Source organism: Oncorhynchus gorbuscha, linkage group LG14, assembly GCF_021184085.1.
Source record: "Oncorhynchus gorbuscha isolate QuinsamMale2020 ecotype Even-year linkage group LG14, OgorEven_v1.0, whole genome shotgun sequence".
In the NCBI taxonomy this organism is placed as follows: Eukaryota; Metazoa; Chordata; class Actinopteri; order Salmoniformes; family Salmonidae; genus Oncorhynchus; species Oncorhynchus gorbuscha.
In genome coordinates this window covers 28,860,204-28,880,162 of record NC_060186.1, presented here as the reverse complement: position 1 = coordinate 28,880,162, position 19,959 = coordinate 28,860,204, and the positions used below count along the sequence as shown (strand labels likewise).

Here is a 19,959-nt window from a genome sequence, read left to right as displayed (position 1 = left end):
CGTCCCCCTCTCTGATGCGCACGAGATGGTAAGCGTTACGAAGGTCCAACTTAGTAAAGCACCTGGCTCCCTGCAGAATCTCGAAGGCTGATGACATAAGGGGAAGCGGATAACGATTCTTAACCGTTATGTCATTCAGCCCTCGATAATCCACGCAGGGGCGCAGAGTACCGTCCTTTTTCTTAACAAAAAGAACCCCGCCCCGGCCGGAGAGGAAGAAGGCACTATGGTACCGGCGTCAAGAGACACAGATAAATAATCCTCGAGAGCCTTACGTTCGGGAGCCGACAGAGAGTATAGTCTACCCCGAGGAGGAGTGGTCCCCGGAAGGAGATCAATACTACAATCATACGACCGGTGAGGAGGAAGGGAGTTGGCTCGGGACCGACTGAAGACCGTGCGCAGATCATGATATTCCTCCGGCACTCCTGTCAAATCGCCAGGTTCCTCCTGAGAAGTGGGGACAGAAGAAATGGGAGGGATGGCAGACATTAAACACTTCACATGACAAGAAACGTTCCAGGATAGGATAGAATTACTAGACCAATTAATAGAAGGATTATGACATACTAGCCAGGGATGACCCAAAACAACAGGTGTAAAAGGTGAACGAAAAATCAAAAAAGAATTGGCTCACTGTGGTTACCAGATACTGTGAGAGTTAAAGGTAGTGTCTCAAATCTGATACTGGGAAGATGACTACCATCTAAGGAAAACATGGGCGTAGGCTTGTCTAACTGTCTGAAAGGAATGTCATGTTTCCGAGCCCATGCTTCGTCCATGAAACAACCCTCAGCCCCAGAGTCAATCAAGGCACTGCATGTAGCACCCGAACCGGTCCAGCGTAGATGGACCGACATAGTAGTACAGGATCTAGATGAAGAGACCTGAGTAGTAGCGCTCACCAGTAGCCCTCCGCTTACTGATGAGCTCTGGCCCTTTACTGGACATGAATTGACAAAATGTCCATCAAATCCGCAATAGAGGCACAGGCGGTTGGTGATCCTCCGTTCCCTCTCCTTAGTCGAGATGCGAATACCTCCCAGCTGCATGGGCTCAGTCTCTGAGCCAGAGGAGGGAGATGGTTGCGATGCGGAGCAGGGAAACACCGTTGACGCGAGCTCTCTTCCACGAGCTTGGTGACGAAGATCTACCCGTCGTTCTATGCGGATGGCGAGAGCAATCAAAGAGTCCACACTGGAAGGAACCTCCCGAGAGAGAATCTCATCTTTGACCACTGCGTGGAGTCCCTCCAGAAAACGAGCGAGCAGCGCCGGCTCGTTCCAGTCACTAGAGGCAGCAAGAGTGCGAAACTCTATAGAGTAATCCGTTATGGATCGATCACCTTGGCATAGGGAAGCCAGGGCCCTAGAAGCCTCCCTACCAAAAACTGAACGGTCAAAAACCCGAATCATCTCCTCTTTAAAGTTCTGGTAATTGTTTGAACAATCAGCCCTTGCCTCCCAGATAGCTGTGCCCCACTCTCGAGCCCGGCCAGTAAGGAGTGAAATGACGTAAGCAACCCGAGCTCTCTCTCTAGAGTATGTATTGGGTTGGAGAGAGAACACAATATCACACTGGGTGAGAAAGGAGCGGCACTCCGTGGGCTGCCCGGAGTAGCAAGGTGGGTTATTAACCCTAGGTTCCGGAGGCTCGGCAGGCCAGGAAGTACCAGGTGGCACGAGACGAAGACTCTGGAACTGTCCAGAGAGGTCGGAAACCTGAGCGGCCAGGTTCTCCACGGCATGGCGAGCAGCAGACAATTCCTGCTCGTGTCTGCCGAGCATGGCTCCTTGGATCTCGATGGCAGTGTTACGAGCGTCTGTAGTCGCTGGGTCCATTCTTTGGTCGGATCCTTCTGTTATGCTGGTGAATGAGGACCCAAAAGCGACTTGGCGAAAACAGAGTCTTTAATCCAGTAAAGTAAATCAACAATCATAAGGCATAATTCCACTCGTAATGACGAGAACAGACTGGAGACTCGATCAAGAATTGCAGGTTGCCTCGGGAAGGCACTTGAACGTAGCAGACTCAGACACCTGCTCACCACGCAGCATCTGAGGGAAACACGACACGACAGGGCGATACACAGACACAGCACGGTGAACAATAGACAAGGATCCGACAGGGCAGAAACGGAAAACAAGGGGAGAAATAGGGACTCTAATCAGGGAAAAAGATAGGGAACAGGTGTGGGAAGACTAAATGATTGATTAGGGGAATAGGAACAGCTGGGAGCAGGAACGGAACGATAGAGAGAAGAGAGAGAGGAAGAGAGAGAGAAAAAGGGAAACGAACCTAAAAAGACCAGCAGGGGGAAAACGAACAGAGGGAAAAGCAAAATGACAAGACAATCTAAGACAAAACATGACAGATCGTCCTTGAGATGTTTCTACAACTTGGTTGGAGACCACCTTGGCAAAATGTAATTGATTGGATACGATTTGGAAAGGCACACACCTATCTATTGTTATGTTCTAATTCCCAGAGTAAAAACTCTGCAGACATTATGAAAGCATAAACAAGTTTATTCTTCCCAGAGGATCAATACAGCTGCAATAGACAAAAACATTTTCACACAAGAACTGATAGTTAACCCTTCCTCTTAGGCTGAGTCTCCTCCTACACATCTGTACAAACATTGTATCTTTACTGCTAGGCAGGACACTAGTGATATGGGCCATACACTTTTATTTCTCCCTTAAGGTGACCTGACCTGCATCAACCCACCTCTATCACTAATTCATGGCTCTCTCCCCTTATCAATGCCTGCCACATGTAATCGCTTCCCTAAACTCAACACATTCCAAGCTTAGTTGCACACACTATATACCTTCCTCTTTTAACCCTTAACTTCTGGTGTAGACCCTCTAAACCTCAGCACTCCATCAGTGACATGAGTAAGTATATTTCATATTCTCAGAACCCAACACTATATAAGGTCCCACAGTTAACAGTGCATGTCGGAGCAAAAACCAAGCCATGAGATGGAAGGAATTGTCTGTAGAGCTCAGAGACAGGATTGTGTTTCAGCACAGAAATTCTGCAGCATTGAAGGTCCCCAAGAGCAAAGTGTCCTCCTAGAGCAAACTGAGTAATCAGGGGAGAAGGTCCTTGGTCTGGGATGTGATCAAGAATCTGTTGGTCACTATGACAGAGCTCTAGAGTTCCTCTGTGGAGATGGGAGAACATTTCAGAAGGACAACAATCTTTGCAGCACTCCACCAATCAGGCCTTTTATAGTAGAGTAGCCAGACGGAAGCCACTCCTCTGCAAAAGGCACATGACAGCCTGCTTGGAGTTTGCCAAAAGGCACCTAAAGACAGACATGAGAAAGTAGATTATCTAGTCTGATGAAAGGATTATTGAACTCTTTGGCATGGGGGAAATCTGGCACCATCCCTAAGGTGGATATGTTTTTCAGCGGCAGGGACTGGGAGACTAGTCAGAGATGAACGGAGCAAAGTGCAGAGAGATCTTTAATGAAAACCGGCTCCAGAGTACTCAGGAACTCAGACTGGGGCGAAGGTTCACCTTCCAACAGGACAATGACCCTAAGCACACAGCCATAACAATGCAGGAGTAAAGGGCGTGCCAAGCTTGTAGCGTCATACCCAAGAAGACTTGAGGCTGTAATCGCTGTCAAAGGTGCTTCAACAAAGTACTGAGTCTGAATACTTATGTAAATGAGATATATCCTTCTTTTTCTTTTTAAATACATTTGCTAAATGTTCTAAAAACCACATTTTTCCTTGTAATTATGGGGTATTGTGTATAGGTTGTTGAGGGGAAAAAACAAGCAATTGAATCCATTTTAGATTAAGGTTGTAACGTATCAAAATGTGGGGAAAGTTAAGTTTTCCAAATTTACTGTACATTTTTAAAATCTTCAACGGAAGACTCCTGGCCTCCATCATTCTTAAATGGAAGAGGTTTGGAACCACCAAGACCCTTCCTAGAACTGGCCGCCCGGCCAGACTGAGCAGGGTGGTGACCAAGAACCCAATGGTCACTCTGACAGAGCTCTTATACAGGGCTTTTGGAAGGTATACAGACCCGCTCACTTTTTTAATCCTTGTATTCCTACTGCTGTATCATCAAAGGTGCTTTCTAAGAGAGTCTCAGAAATTGCTAATATATCCTACGATTTAGCAAATTACTAATCTCATGAACTTTGTTTCTGGGGCAACATATATGAGCTAACTTTAACTGTTTCCTGGGTAGCTTATATAAAACTGAACTCATAATGATAATAGGTTGTATTTAAATTTTTTAAAAAATATTTCTGATTATAACAGAGGAATAAGTGGATTTTTGAGCAGGGTGCGCTATTATTTGTGCCACTTCTACCGAGACGGCAGGTAACCTAGTGATTAGAGCGTTGGGATAGTAACCGAATCCCTGAGCAAACAAGGTAAAAATCTGTCGTTCTGCCCCTGAACAAAGGCAGTTAACCCACTGTTCCCCGGTAGGCCTTGTAAATAAGAATTTGTTCTTACCTGACCTGCCTAGTTAAATAAAGGTTAAAGGTTTTGTTGATGGTGGTGAAAAACGCTGCCTCAGGCCCCATTCCAGAATCTCTCATATGTGATTGAGACACACACACACACACTCTTTATGCTCCTTTGAGACCACTCTTTCAAAGTCACCGCGTTCTCTTCTAGCCATGGTAGCCTAAATAATGGCCAACTGGGCATTTGTATGTCCCTAAGCATTATAGGATGTTAATTTCTTAACCACACCTGTGTGGAATCACCTACTTTTAATATACACTGAGTGTACAAAACATTCGGGACATTCCATGACAGACTGACCAGGTGAAGGCTATGATACGTTATTGATGTCACCTGTTAAATCCATTTCAATCAGTGTGGATGAAGGGGAGGAGAGAGGTTAAATAATTATTTTTAATCCTTGAGAGAATTGAGACATGGGATTGTATATGTGTGCCATTCAGAGGGTGAATGGGCAAGACAAAAGATTCACATGCCTTTGAACGGGGTATGGTAGTAGGTGCCAGGTACACCGGTTTGAGTGTCAAACTGCAATGCTGCTGGGTTTTTCATGGTCAACAGTTTCCTGTGTGTATCAAGAATAGTCCACCACCCAAAGGACATCCAGCCAACTTAACACAACTGTGGGAAGCTTTGGAGTCAAAAATAGGCCAGCATCCCTGTGTAATGCTTTCAACACCTTGTAGTCCATGCCCGATGAAAGGGGGTGCATCTCAGTATTAGGAAGGTGTTCCTAATGTTTTGTACTCTGTGTCCCTCATTTGCACTAGTGTTTCATTTATTTGAGCAGTTACCTGTTCTGTACACTACCGTTCAAACGTCTGGGGTCACTTAGAAATGTCCTTGTATTTGAAATAACATCAAATTGATCATATATACAGTGTGGAAATTGTTAATGTTGTAAATGACTATTGTAGCTGGAAATGGCAGATTTTTTATGGAATATCTACATAGGCGTACAGAGGCCCATTATCAGCAACCATCACTCCTGTGTTCCAATGGCACGTTGTGTTAGCTAATACAAGTTTAGAATTTTAAATCAGTTTTGCTGATTAAAGAAGCAATAAAACTGTCCGGTTTTAGACTAGTTGAGTATCTGGAGCATCAGCATTTGTGGGTTCGATTACGTGCTCAAAATGGCCAGAAACAAAGAACTTTCTTCTGAAACTCATCAGTCTATTCTTGTTCTGAGAAATGAAGGCTATTCCATGCGAGAAATTGCCAAGAAACTGAAGATATCGTACAACGCTGCGTACTACTCCTCTTCTAGGCAGAGTTGCAAAGAGAAAGTCTTATCTCAGACTGGCCAATAAAAATAAAAGATTAAGATGGGCAAAAGAACTCCGACAGAGGAACTCTGCCTAGATGGCCAGCATCCCGGAGTCGCCTCTTCACTGTTGACGTTGAGACTGTTGTTTTGCGGGTACTATTTAATCAGTTGAGGACTTGTTGCCAGTTGAGGACTTGTGAGGCGTCTGTTTCTCAAACTAGACACCCAAACTTTTGAACGGCAGTGTGTGTGCGTGTGTGGTTTTCTTATTTTCGCATCATGTCATGTCTCTGACCCAGTATATGTCTCTTCTCTCATTCAGGAGGCCCTACAGAGTATCGCCACAGACCCCGGGCTCTACCAGATGCTTCCCAGATTCAGCACTTTTATTTCTGAAGGGGTGAGCTGTTTTTCCTGTCAATTACTCTCACCCAGGGCTCTAAAGTGCAACCAATTTGGTCGCATATGAAACAAAGTATTTAGCTGTGCAACCAGGAGTTTTATTTTGGGAACACTTTTGTGACTAGGAGAAAAATATCCCAGGTAAAAATGTTTTTAATGATAAGGCCACTGTCGTGTCTTTGTCATCATTATAGGTGAAGACTGTTATTTTATCAAATCAATTCTTTGTAATTATTATTACGTGATTAACTTCTTGGCGCACCCATCCTGTTAGCGGGATCATTTTCGTCGGCAACCACAGAATAGCATAGTGCCACAGTCAAATAATATTACAAAAAAATATTCATATTCATGAAATCACAAGCGCAATATTGCAAAGCACAGCTTAGCCTTTTGTTAATCCACCTGTCGTCTCAGATTTAGAAATGTTGCTTTACAGCTAAAGCAATCCAAGTGTTTGTAAGTTTATCGATAACATAACATTATGTAGCTAGGTCACGAAAAGCAATCAAAATAATCGTTTACCTTTGATCTTCGGATGTTTTCACTCACGAGACTCCCAGTTACACAACAAATGTTCCTTTTGTTCCATAAAGATTATTTTTATACCCAAAATACCTCCGTTTGTTTGTCGTGTTATGTTCAGAAAGAGCTGTCACAACAACGCAAACGAAAGTTCCAAATAATATCCATAATGTCCACAGAAACATGTTAAAGTTTTTTATAATCAAGCCTTAGGCTGTTTTTAAAATATATATTCGATAATATATCAACCGGGTGTGTAGGTTTTTCAATAACAACGGGAGGAACAATGGCCGCTTTACTCTGTAGCGCAAAACTCACTCTGAGAGCCCATACCTATCCACTTAAGCAATGTGATCTTTCACGCTAATTTTTCAAAACAAAAGCCTGAAACTATGTCTAAAGACTTGACACCTTAGGGAAGCCATAGAAAAGGAATCTGGTTGATATCCCTTTGAGTCAAGGATAGGCATGCATGTTTCAAAATAAGAGGCATTTCCTGATTGGATTTTCCTCAGGTTTTCGCCTGCAATATCAGTTCTGTTATACTCACAGACAATATTTTTAGAGTTTTGGAAACTTTTGTGTTTTCTATCCTAATCTGACAATAATATGCATATTCTAGTTTCAAATGGGTATGTTTTTTAATCAAAAACGGAAATACTGCCCCCTACACGCACAAGGTTAAACTACTCATGTAAATGTAATTAACTAGGATGTCGGGGCACCACGGAAAATCTTCATATTACAAAGTTAGAATTTTCCGAATATAACACTTCAGATATTTTAATATCTGATCAATTAGTCTTCTATTAATGAATTATTCTTTACCTCACATCAGTCTCATTCCAAACGGCATAGAATTCTTGGTTATCTGCACGAACCCAGCCTACACCATGAATCCTCCATAACCTACAGTGGGGAGAACAAGTATTTGATACACTGCCGATTTTGCAGGTTTTCCTACTTACAAAGCATGTAGAGGTCTGTCATTTTTATCATAGGTACACTTCAACTGTGAGAGACGGAATCTAAAACAAAAATCCAGAAAATCACACTGTATGATTTTTAAGTAATTAATTTGCATTGTATTGCATGACATAAATATTTGATACATCAGAAAAGTAGAACTTAATATTTGGTACAGAGACCTTTGTTTGCAATTACAGAGATCATATGTTTCCTGTAGTTCTTAACCAGGTTTGCACACACTGCAGCAGGGATTTTGGCCCACTGCCATACAGACCTTCTCCAGATCCTTCAGGTTTCGATGCTGTCGCTGGGCAATACGGACTTTCAGCTCCCTCCAAATATTTTCTATTGGGTTCAGGTCTGGAGAGTGGCTAGGCCACTCCAGGACCTTGAATTGCTTCTTACGGAGCCACTCCTTAGTTAACCTGGCTGTGTGTTTCGGGTCGTTGACATGCTGGAAGACCCAGCCACGACCCATCTTCAATGCTCTTACTGAGGGAAGGAGGTTTTGGCCAAGATCTCGCGATACATGCCTCCATCCATCCTCCCCTCATTATGGTGCAGTCGTCCTGTCCCCTTTGCAGAAAATAATCCCCAAAGAATGATGTTTCCACCTCCATGCTTCATGGTTAGGATGGTGTTCTTGGGGTTGTACTCATCCTTCTTCTTCCTCCAAACACGGAGAGTGGAGTTTAGACCAAAAAGCTCTATTTTTGTCTCATCAGACCACATGACCTTCTCCCATTCCTGCTCTGGATCATCCAGATGGGCATTGGCAAACTTCAGACGGGCCTGGACATGCGCTGGCTTGAGCAGAGCAGGGGGACCTTCGTGCGCTGCAGGTTAATCCATGACAGCGTACTATGTTACTAATGGTTTTATTTGAGACTGTGGTCCCAGCTCTCTTCAGGTCATTTACCAGGTCCTGCCGTGTAGTTCTGGGCCTATCCCTCACCTTCCTTATGATCATTGATGCCCCACGAGGTGAGGTCTTGCATGGAGCCCCAGACCAAGGAAGATTGACCGTCATCTTGAACTTCTTCCATTTTCTAATAATTGCGGCCAACAGTTGTTGCCTTCTCACCAAACTGCTTGCCTATTGTCCTGTAGCCCATCCCAGCCTTGTGTAGGTCTACAATTCTATCCCTGATGTCCTTACACAGCTCTCTGGTCTTGGCCATTGTGGAGAGGTTGGAGTTGTTTGATTGAGCGTGTGGACAGGTGTCTTTTATACAGGTAACGAGTTCAAACAGGTGCAGTTAATACAGGTAATGAGTGGAGAACAGGAGGGAATCTTAAAGAAAAACTAACAGGTCTGTGAGAACTGGAATTCTTACTGGTTGGTAGGTGATCAAATACTTATGTCATGCAATAAAATGCAAATTGATTACTTAAAAATCATACAATGTGATTTTCTGGATTTTTTGTTTTTTCCGTCTCTCACAGTTGAAGTGTACCTATGATAAAAATGACAGACCTCAACACGCTTTGTAAGTGGGAAAACCTGCAAAATCGGCAGTGTATTAAATACTTGTTCTCCCCACTGTATGTAAATAGGCCCATGTGAACCCTGATATTGAGGGTGCGCCATGCGGCTGTGCCTTATGGGGAAAGGGGGTACGCTATGCGGCCGTGCCTAACGGGGAAAGGGGGCGATGGAGCCGGTCGGGCACAACCCAGGCGACATGGAGATGTGGGAATCCGAGCTTGGGCGAGAGCCAAAGCCACCCTCCCGAACCTCCTGGCCCAGAACCCCTTGCCGAGGGAAGGGAGAAGCGGAGGGCGTGGGTCCCCTACTCTACCCAGTCCTCAGAGTGTCATAGATACTCCCGCAGTTTACCCATGCTTCATTGGTCTGTTTTGCTTGATGGCCCTCCAATCTGCACTTGTGAGATGGCCCTCCGACCTGCAACCGTTTTCTACAGTTATGTGTTCCCTTTCTTGTAGTGTATCTTATTTGGGCTTATAGATTGAGTCAATCCTTCATCAGTTGAACCGCAATATGTCGGCTAAAGTGATTTTAATTAATGAATTTGAACGTTTTTAATATTGTGATAGTGAAGAGCAGAATTCCTCTCAAGAGAATTAACATTACAGTTACACCAGCTAGTAGGCTAATCACACAGTTGTACAAAATGGTAAGACAACTGGCGAAGAAAGTTACCCCTCTACATACACATTACTTTACCGGAATATCTAAATGGAAATACTGGCAGATCCATAAAATGTCCTTTGACAGTAGTAGATCTAATTACATTTAGAGGATTCTAAATTAATATCTAAGGTGCTTTTATACAATTATAATGCAAGGTTTAAAAAACTGTTTTAAAAGTCTTATGTTTATTAAGTAGTCTTGCTTGTCTCAGCAGCGCGAAACGGTGCTGAAATAGTTGACCACACGCGGGTAATCTATTGCTTGTTTGGGGGGATTTTCACACCGTAGCCAGGCTATTGAACTAGTTGTTGGATAACAGATCAGAACTCCTTAACACGCGTTACTGTATGTGTTTCGATATTCTCTCACTCTCGCTGTCTTGACCTCTGAATTCTCGGCTATGAAAAGCTAACTGATATTTACACTGTACACTCCCTACACTCTAAAGATAAAAGGTTCCTGGAGTATCCTATAGGGGATCTTCAAATTGAAACTAGGGGGGGAACTCTTATGTTCTTCGATGAACCCTTGAAAAGCGTTATTCAAAGAACCCCTTATAATGGTTCCTTGAATAACCTTTTGGGGTTCATTTTTTATCTCCCTGTCCACCCTCCCTAAATAATAATAACAATATTGACAATTATTGATTTAAATAATTCATTGTTTATTTAGTGGCACCACAAATGTGAATTAATATTTACCAAACACATTACAAAATTGCACCATTTCTGCAGAGATGTCAGACCATAATAAATAAAACATTTACTTTGTATAGTGCTTTTCATTACAATTTCCAGCAAGACTATTCAAGCTATCGACTCACTGATGGTTGAAGATGATGGGCGATCGGCAAAGGCCATCTGGAATCTGCTGGCATCACGGAACAACATCAACATCGCTCTAATCACAGTGAGAAGACAATTGAAGGAACTTGAGTGGACTTATGGAAAGGCTCTGTAAGACATGTTATATATAAACTCAGCAAAAAAAAGAAACATCCTCTCACTGTCAACTGAGTTTATTTTTAGCAAATTTAACATGTGTAAATATTTGTATGAACACAACAAGATTCCATAAACTGAACAAGTTCCACAGACATGTGACTAACAGAAATTGAATACTGTGTCCCTAAACAAGGTAAAAAAAGTAACAGTCCGTATCTGGTGTGGCCAAGAGCTGCATTAAGTACTGCAATGTAGCTCCTCCTCGTGGACTGCACTAGATTTGCCAGCTCTTGCTGTGAGATGTTACCCCAATCTTCCACCAAGGCACCTGCAAGTTCCCGGACATTTCTGGGGGGAATGTCCCTAGCCTTTACACTCCGATACAACAGGTCCCAGACGTGCTCAATGGGACTTAGATCCGGGCTCTTTGCTGGCCATGGCAGAACACTGACATTCCTGCCTTGCAGGAAATCACTCACAGAACGAGCAGTATGGCTGTTGGCATTGTCATGCTGGAGGCTCATTTCAGGATGAGCCTACAGGAAGGATACCACATGAGGGAGGAGGATGTCTTCCCTGTAATGCACAGCATTGAGATTGCCTGCAATGACAACAAGCTCAGTCCGATGATGCTGTGACAAACCACCCCAGACCGTGACGAACCCTCCACCTACAAATAGACCTTGCTCCAGAGCACAGGCCTCGATGTAATGCTTATTCCTTCGACGATAAACGCTAATCCGACCATCACCCCTGGTGAAACAAAACCGCAACTCGTCAGTGAAGAGCACTTTTTGCCAGTCCTGTCTGGTCCAGCGACGGTGGGTTTGTGCCCATAGGCGACGTTGTTGCTGGTGATGTCTGGTGAGGACCTGCCTAACAACAGGCCTACAAGCCCTTAGTCCAGCCTCTCTCAACCTATTGCGGATAGTCCGAGCACTGATGGAGGGATTGTGGGTTCCTGGTGTAACTCGGGCAGTTGTTGTTGCCATCCTGTACCTGTCCTGCAGGTGTGATGTTCGGATGTACCGATCCTGTGCATGTGTTGTTACACGTGGTCTGCCACTGCGAGGACGATCAGCTGTCCATCCTGTCTCCCTGTAGCGCTGTCTTAGGTGTCTCACAGTACGGACATTGCAATTTATTGCCCTGGCCACATCTGCAGTCCTCATGCCTCCTTGCAGCATGCCTAAGGCCCGTTCACAAAGATGAGCAGGGACCCTGGGCATCTTTCTTTTGGTGTTTTTCAGAGTCAGTAGAAAGGCCTCTTTAGTGTCCTAAGTTTTCATAACTGTGACCTTAATTGCCTACTGTCTGTAAGCTGTTAGTGTCTTAACGACCATTCCACAGGTGCATGGTCATTAATTGTTTATGGTTCATTTAACAAGGATGGGAACCAGTGTTTAAACCCTTTACAATGAAGATCTGTGAAGTTATTTGGATTTTTACAAATTATCTTTGAAAGACAGGATCCTGAAAAGGGGACTTCTTTTTTTGCTGAGTTTATATATATATTTATTTATTATTTAACTATGCAGGTCAGTTCAGAACAAATTCTTATTTACAATGACGGCCTACCCCGGCAAAACCCAAATGACACTGGGCCAATTGTGCGCTGCCCTGTGGGACACCCAATCGCGTCCGGATGTGATACAGCCTGCATTCGAACCAGGGACTGTAGTGATGCCTCTTACACCGAGATGCAGTGCCTTAGACCGCTGCGGCACGCGGGAACCATGACCAATATATTTCTTTTTTCAGATCATTATGCATGTGTGTTCTCTTGTTTTCTACTGTTGTGTAGTTTCGACCCAATGATTCATCTGACAAACAAAGAACTTTGCGTCCTGCAGGCCCAGGCATGGATCAAAGCTGGCGAGAGCATTTTTATCATTATTTTATTAACAAAAGCATAAAGATGTTGATAAAGAAGCAACATTTGCCTCGGGATCCATCCCGGTTCAGTTTCAAGTCCTCTGGTGGTTACAGTCCTAACACACTGCCACCCGGGTTTGCATTGCAAATGAGGACATAAAATATGGTCAAGATGCCAGCAGAGTAAGTAGACCTTTGTTGTTAAATAAAATAAATTAATAAATGACCTACAACACCTACGGTAGAACTACAGTATATTTAAAACTATATTTTTCATCTCTTCATGTAGGTCTCCTGATTTAAACCCAATCGAACTTGTTTGGCATCAACGGAAAACATAACTCTGTAATGATACAATTCTCCCCCTACCCTCCTTGGCAAGAGTCTTTTGTCCTGCTTATAGCCCATCATGGGTGGATGGATTCAGTAGTAATTTATCGTACTCATTCTCTGACTGGAAACGTAGTTTTCAGAGTTCATGATCTCATTTTCAAGTCCTTGTTTAAAAAATAACTATTTTTGAGATTATTTTGTTTTCAAAAAAACAAAAGTGAGCGGTTGTAATCTGAATAAAAGGGATAAAGGCCATTCTTGAACATGGGGTGAGACAATATGACCTTTTTAATTTTGTCTGGCTAGCCATTCCAAATAAAATGGAATGGTTTTCCCTCATATCATTTAAACAGGTCGCTCTCCGCCTGACTCTCCACCAATGCCGCCTGGCAATTAACCAAAAACACAGCATCTACAGTGGTATTCCATTTTCCAGCGAGACTATTCAAGGCATCGACTCCCTGATGGTTGAAGATGATGAGCGCTCGGAAAAGGTCTAATGCTTTGATATTTAATCATTTCTGCCCTCCGAATTCATATAAATAGGACCATGTGCATCTTCATCAGATGAACCGCAACATGTCAGCTAAAGTGATTTAATTCATGAATTAATAAAATCATGTGTGTGCAGAACAGAGGAATAGCAATTCTTACACTATTGTACTAAATTCAATCACCTTCTTCATCCTCAATATTCAGTTAATCGAAATTCCAATTTGAAGTCGTGCACAATTATCAGTTTCTATTTGTTTTTTATCGCCCATTCATTGTCAGGTAGAGACACATTAGACTTTGGAACCCAAAAGCATAATCAGTGATCTAACTCCCCTTTGTGGTGGTCTGGAGCAATGAAGCAGTGACACAGGGTACCGTACTAAACCACAAATTACACTCTAAATCCTGCTGCATAATCTCTACATTTTTTGTTGAGCAACCACTGTACATTAATGTGGATGCTACCTTAATTACAGATAGTCCTGAATGAGTCATGTAGAATAATAGTGAAGACATGAAATAACACATGGAATCATGTAGTAACCAAAAAAGTGTTAAACAAACCAAAATAGCCACCCTTTGCGTTGATGACAGCTTTACACACTCTTGGCATTCTCTCAACCAGCTTCACCTGGAATGCTTTCCCAGCGTTCTTGAAGGAGTACCCACATATGCTGAGCACTTGTTGGCTGCTTTTTCTTCACTCTGCAGTCCAACTCATCCCAAACCATCTCAATTTGGTTGAGGTCGGGTGATTGTGGAGGCCAGGTCATCTGATGCAGCACTCCATCACTCTCCTTGGTCAAATAGCCCTTACACAACCTGGAGGTGTGTTTTGTGTCATTGTCCTGTTAAAAACAAATGCTAGTCCCACTAAGCCCAAACCAGATGGAATGGTGTATCGCTGCAGAATGCTGTGGTAACCATGCTGGTTGTGTGCCTTGAATTCTAAATAAATCACAGACAGTGTCACCAGCAAAGCACCAACACACCACCTCCTCCATGCTTCACGGTGGGAACCACATAGACACGGCGGTTGGAACCAAAAATCTCAAATTTGGACTCATCAGATCAAAGGACAGATTTCCACCGTTCTAATGTTCATTGCTCGTGATTCTTGTCCCAAGCAATTCTCTTCTTTCTGTTGGTGTCTTTTAGTAATGGTTTCTTTGCAGCAATTCGATCATGAAGGCCGGATTCTTATGAACAGTTGATGTTTAGGTGTGTCTGTTACTTGAATTCTGTGAAGTATTTATTTGGGCTGCAATGTCTGAGGCTGCTAACTCTAATGAGTGTATCCTCAGCAGAGGTAACTCTCGGTTTTCCTTTCCTGTGGTGGTTTTCATGAGAGAGTTTCATCATAGAGCTTGATGGTTTTTGCGACTGCACCTGAAATGTTCCGGATTGACTGACCTTCATGTCTTGAAGTAATGGACTGTCATTTCCCTTTGCTTACTTGAGCTGTTCTTGCCATAATATGGACTTGGTCTTTTACCAAACAGGGCTATCTTCTGTATGCCACGCCTACCTTGTCACAACACAACTGATCGGCTCAAAGGCATTAAGAAGGAAAGAAATTCCACAAAATAACTTAGGCACATCTATTAATTGAAAGTCATCCAAGATGATTACCTCATGAAGCTGGTTGAGAGAATGCCAGGAGTGTGGAAAGCTGTGGCTACTTTGGAAAAATGTGGCTACTTTGAAGAAAAATATATTTTGATTTGTTTAACACTTTTTTGGGTTACTAAATGATTCCATATGAGTTATTTCATAGTTTTGATGTCTTCACTATTTTTCTAAATTAGTAAAAAAATATATATTTAGAAAAACCCTGGAATGTGTACAGTCGTGTCCAAAAGTTTTGAGAATGACACAAAAATTAATTTCCACAAAGTTTGCTGCTTCAGTGTCTTTAGATATTTTTGTCAGATGTTAATATGGAATACTGAAGTATAATTATAAGCATTTCATAAGTGTCAAAGGCTTTTATTGACATTTACATGAAGTTGATGCAAAGAGTCAGTATTTGCAGTATTGACCCATCTTTTTCAAGACCTCTGCAATCTGCCCTGGCATGCTGTCAATTAACTTCTGGGCCACATTCTGAGTGATGGCAGCCCATTCTTGCATAATCAATGCTTGGAGTTTGTCAGAATTTGTGGGTTTTTGTTTGTCCACCCACCTTGAGGATTGACCACAAGTTCTCAATGAGATTAAGGTCTGGGGAGATTCCTGGCCATGGACCCAAAATATCGATATTTTGTTCCCCGAGCCACTTAGTTATCACTTTTGCCTTATGGTAAGGTGCCCCATCATGCTGGAAAAGGCATTGTTCGTCACCAAACTGTTCCTGAATGGTTGGGAGAAGTTGCTCTCGGAGGATGTGTTGGTACCATTCTTCATTCATGGCTGTGTTCTTAGGCAAAATTGTGAGTGAGCCCCCACTCCCTTGGCTGAGAAGCAACTCCACACACAAATGGTCTCAGGATGCTTTACTGTTGGCATGACACAGGACTGATGGTAGCGCTCACCTTGTCTTCTCCGGACAAGCTTTTTTTCCGGATGCCCCAAACAATCGGAAAGGAGATTCATCAGAGAAAATGACTTTACCCCAGTCCTCAGCAGTCCAATCCAAGTACATTTTGCAGAATATCAGTCTGTCCCTGATGTTTTTCCTGGAGAGAAGTTGCTTCTTGACACCAGGCCATCCTCCAAAGGTCTTCGCCTCACTGTGCGTGCAGATACAGTCACACCTGCCTGCTGCCATTCCTGAGCAAGCTATGGTGGTGCCCCGATTCCGCAGCTGAATCAACTTTAGGAGATGGTCCTGGCGCTTGCTGGACTTTCTTGGGCGCCCTGAAGCCTTCTTCACAACAATTTAACCGCTCTCCTTGAAGTTCTTGATGATGCGATAAATGTTTGATTTAGGTGCAATCTTACTGGCAGCAATATCCTTGCCTGTGAAGCCCTTTTTTGTGCAAAGCAATGATGACGACACGTGTTTCCTTGCAGATAACCATGTTTGACAGAGGAAGAACTATGATTCCAAGCACCACCCTCCTTTTGAAGCTTCCAGTCTGTTATTCGAACTCAATCAGCATGACAGAGTGATCTCCAGCCCTGTCCTCGTCAACACTCACACCTGTGTTTACAAGAGAATACCTGACATGCTGGTCCTTTTGTGGCAGGGCTGAAATGCAGTCAAAATGTTTTTGGGGGATTCAGTTAATTTGCATGGCAAAGAGGGACTTTGCAATTCATCTGATCACTATTCTTAGCATTCTGTTGTGTATGCAAATTGCCATCATACAAACTGAGGCAGCAGACGTTGTGAAAATGAATATTTGTGTAATTCTCAAAACTTTTGGCCAGGACTGTAGGTGTCAACTTTTGACTGGTACTGTACTTTTTAAAAAGCAAGCATAATATCGACACTGGGATGCTGCTCTCGGATCACATGTCCTGTCGTAGAGTAAGACACCCACCCAAAGTAGAATACCTCTTAGGCAACTGTATGAAACGTGATCAACCCTCAGTCTGGAGACCTACTGGGTGCGCAAGCTTTTGCTCAAGTATTGCTCAACACATCAGAGACACTTTATCAAGATCCGGTGAGCAGCTCATTTCTAAAATGTGACCCGTTTCAGGAAACTAGGTGTATGTCGCAAGTCACAACATTTTTTAAAATGTTTTGTGTATTAAAACTTAACAAAAATCTCCAGTGATGCAAGTATCTATTTCAATAGAACATCACTGCAACAACTGTTTCAGATCACTCTCCTCTAAGTGTACCAGAGTGCAGAATAACTGATGAATATACAAATGCTCAATACCGGTTGAATATGGCCGGTGTCAGTAAAGTCGGCAAAATAGCGTAATTAAATTGTTGCCAGGAGCACAGTTACAGTCACCAATGCTCTGGATAACATGGAAACAGCATAGCCAGCTCTGTTAGGGCGAGTAAAATGGTCAGAGTTTGGGTGGGGGCTAAAGCTTAAGATGCTTCTTTGCACACGCATTGCACACAGTCAGTGTGAACCAGAGTGACTTGACACAAAAACAGTGGGCCAAGCAGGCTGTACATACAAAACGGAAATGACACAGGGCGTCTTATTTAATGAAAGGGGTTGCAGTTTGCCGTGAAGCTTTCATCCATGTATACGGACGGTTAAGAGTCTAGTTACAGTTGGATATTATACATTTCTAATTTTGTCAAAGTTGTTTTCATTGCAAGTTAAAGCTTGCTGTTACCTAGCTAACAGTGAACCTATTTGGCTAGCTATGGAAATCGGTTTGTATTGCTATTACTCTATGGTTTGGGATGATAGTTCAATGTTTATCTGGCTAACATTAACATTACATGTCTACTGTTAAAGAAAAGACCCCAAGTTAAAGCTTGCTGTTAGCTAGCTAATGTTAGCTGAGGTTAGATAGCTGGCTTGCTAGCTAACATTAACATGTGTGTATGAACTGTGTATAATGTTAGTGATGTTGGACTGAGGATGATACGGTGCTGGTGGAAAGCTATGACTGGCAACAACACCTGACTGTACTTTTTGAGAAGATCAGGGAGTTTTGCGATGAAGAGGCTATGGACATCACATGCCCTGCACCAAAGTCAAGGGCAGGACAGAAACAGGCTCTCCGAAAAGGCCTAAAACTTTCCCTTGTTGATGCGTGGTTCTGACGGACCAGTCATCAGCACTATCTGCAGTGCCTCTATTCAAATGACTCTCTCCTAACACACACACACCATACGTTGCTGCTACTATTTTTCTTTTTTATCCTGCTGCTCAGCCACTTTTCCCCTGATTATATGGATATAACTACCTCATCTATCACTGACATTGTTCTTGTACATACTGTATAATGTTATGTTCTAAGCAGTTGCTAGGGACTCTCCTGGAAGAAGCTAGCTAGCTTACAAAGAATAACAACAAAAAATATCTAGTTAACAGAAGAAAGGAAGACAAAATAAGGACAAAAGAAGGACAGAAGAAAAAGGAAAAGAAAGAGGACAACAAAGTGAAACAGTCAGCACTTCTATTGCAACTTCGTATTTCGTCGTCCTAACGTAGTCTACACTGCTATCTGCCCAGCAGCTAGCCAGCTAGCAAACGTCCACCGTCTACCGAATAGCAGCACTGTAGAAACTATTACACTCAACTGAACGACTTGATTAGTGTAGTGTTAGCTAGCGACATAGTTGTCTTTGCTGTCTTCGTATCCAAGATAATTGTGTAGTTTAGAGCGTGTAGTCTTAGAGTGATTATCTTAATTTACCGAGGTTAGCTAGCCAGCTATTTGTCGTCCTTAACGTAGGAGACACTGCTAGCTAGCCAACAGCTAGCCAACGTCTACTGAATAGAACTTCCGCACTCAACAACCCGGTCGCATTCCGCTTCGCTCCACAGGTAGTATCACATTTTTCATTTCATTTCATTACAGCACAACGGTTTGATTTGTTTGATCATAGCTAGCTACATAGCTAGCTACATAGCCGTCTGTGTATCAAAGATAATTGTGTAGTCTAGAGCGATTTTCTAGGTTAGCTAGCCAGCTATTGTCGTTCTTTTAACGCAACGTAACGTAATCAACACTGCTAGCTAGCCAGCTAGCCCCCGAATAGCAGCACTGTAGAAACTACTACACTCAACGGAACGACTTGATTAGTGTAGTGTCAACAACGCAGCCACTGTCAGCTAGCCTACAAAGTCAACAACGCAGCCACTGCCAGCTAGCCTACTTCAGCAGTACTGTATCATTTTTAATAATTTTAGTCAATAAGATTCTTGCTACGTAAGCTTAACTTTCTGAACATTCGAGACGTGTAGTCCACTTGTCATTCAATCTCCCTGCATTAGCGTAGCCTCTTCTGTAGCCTGTCAACTATGTGTCTGTCTATCCCTGTTCTCTCCTCTCTGCACAGACCATACAAACGCTCCACACCGCGTGGCCGCTGCCACCCTAATCTGGTGGTCCCAGCGCGCACGACCCACGTGGAGTTCCAGGTCTCCGGTAGCCTCTGGAACTGCCGATCTGCAGCCAACAAGGCAGAGTTCATCTCAGCCTATGCCTCCCTCCAGTCCCTCGACTTCTTGGCACTGACAGAAACATGGATCACCACAGATAACACTGCTACTCCTACTGCTCTCTCTTCGTCCGCCCACGTGTTCTCGCACACCCGAGAGCTTCTGGTCAGCGGGGTGGTGGCATAGGGATCCTTATCTCTCCCATGTGGTCATTCTCTCTTTCTCCCCTTACCCATCTGTCTATCGCCTCCTTTGAATTTCATGCTGTCACAGTTACCAGCCCTTTCAAGCTTAACATCCTTATCATTTATCGCCCTCCAGGTCCCCTCGGAGAGTTCATCAATGAGCTTGATGCCTTGATAAGCTCCTTTCCTGAGGACGGCTCACCTCTCACAGTTCTGGGCGACTTTAACCTCCCCACGTCTACCTTTGACTCATTCCT

The 19,959-nt window shown here is 43.3% G+C and overlaps 1 protein-coding gene across 4 annotated transcripts in view; it reads left to right on the top strand.

Moving 5' to 3' along the window:
• LOC123994752 (transcription initiation factor TFIID subunit 6-like) overlaps positions 1–19,959 on the top strand; it is a 66,413-nt gene that overhangs the window by 33,330 nt on the left and 13,124 nt on the right. For all 4 annotated transcript variants that reach the window (XM_046297708.1, XM_046297707.1, XM_046297706.1 and 1 more), the window contains one exon: positions 6,107–6,184. In XM_046297708.1, coding sequence (XP_046153664.1) covers positions 6,107–6,184 — 78 coding nt within the window. The remainder of the gene's footprint in view (positions 1–6,106; positions 6,185–19,959) is intronic.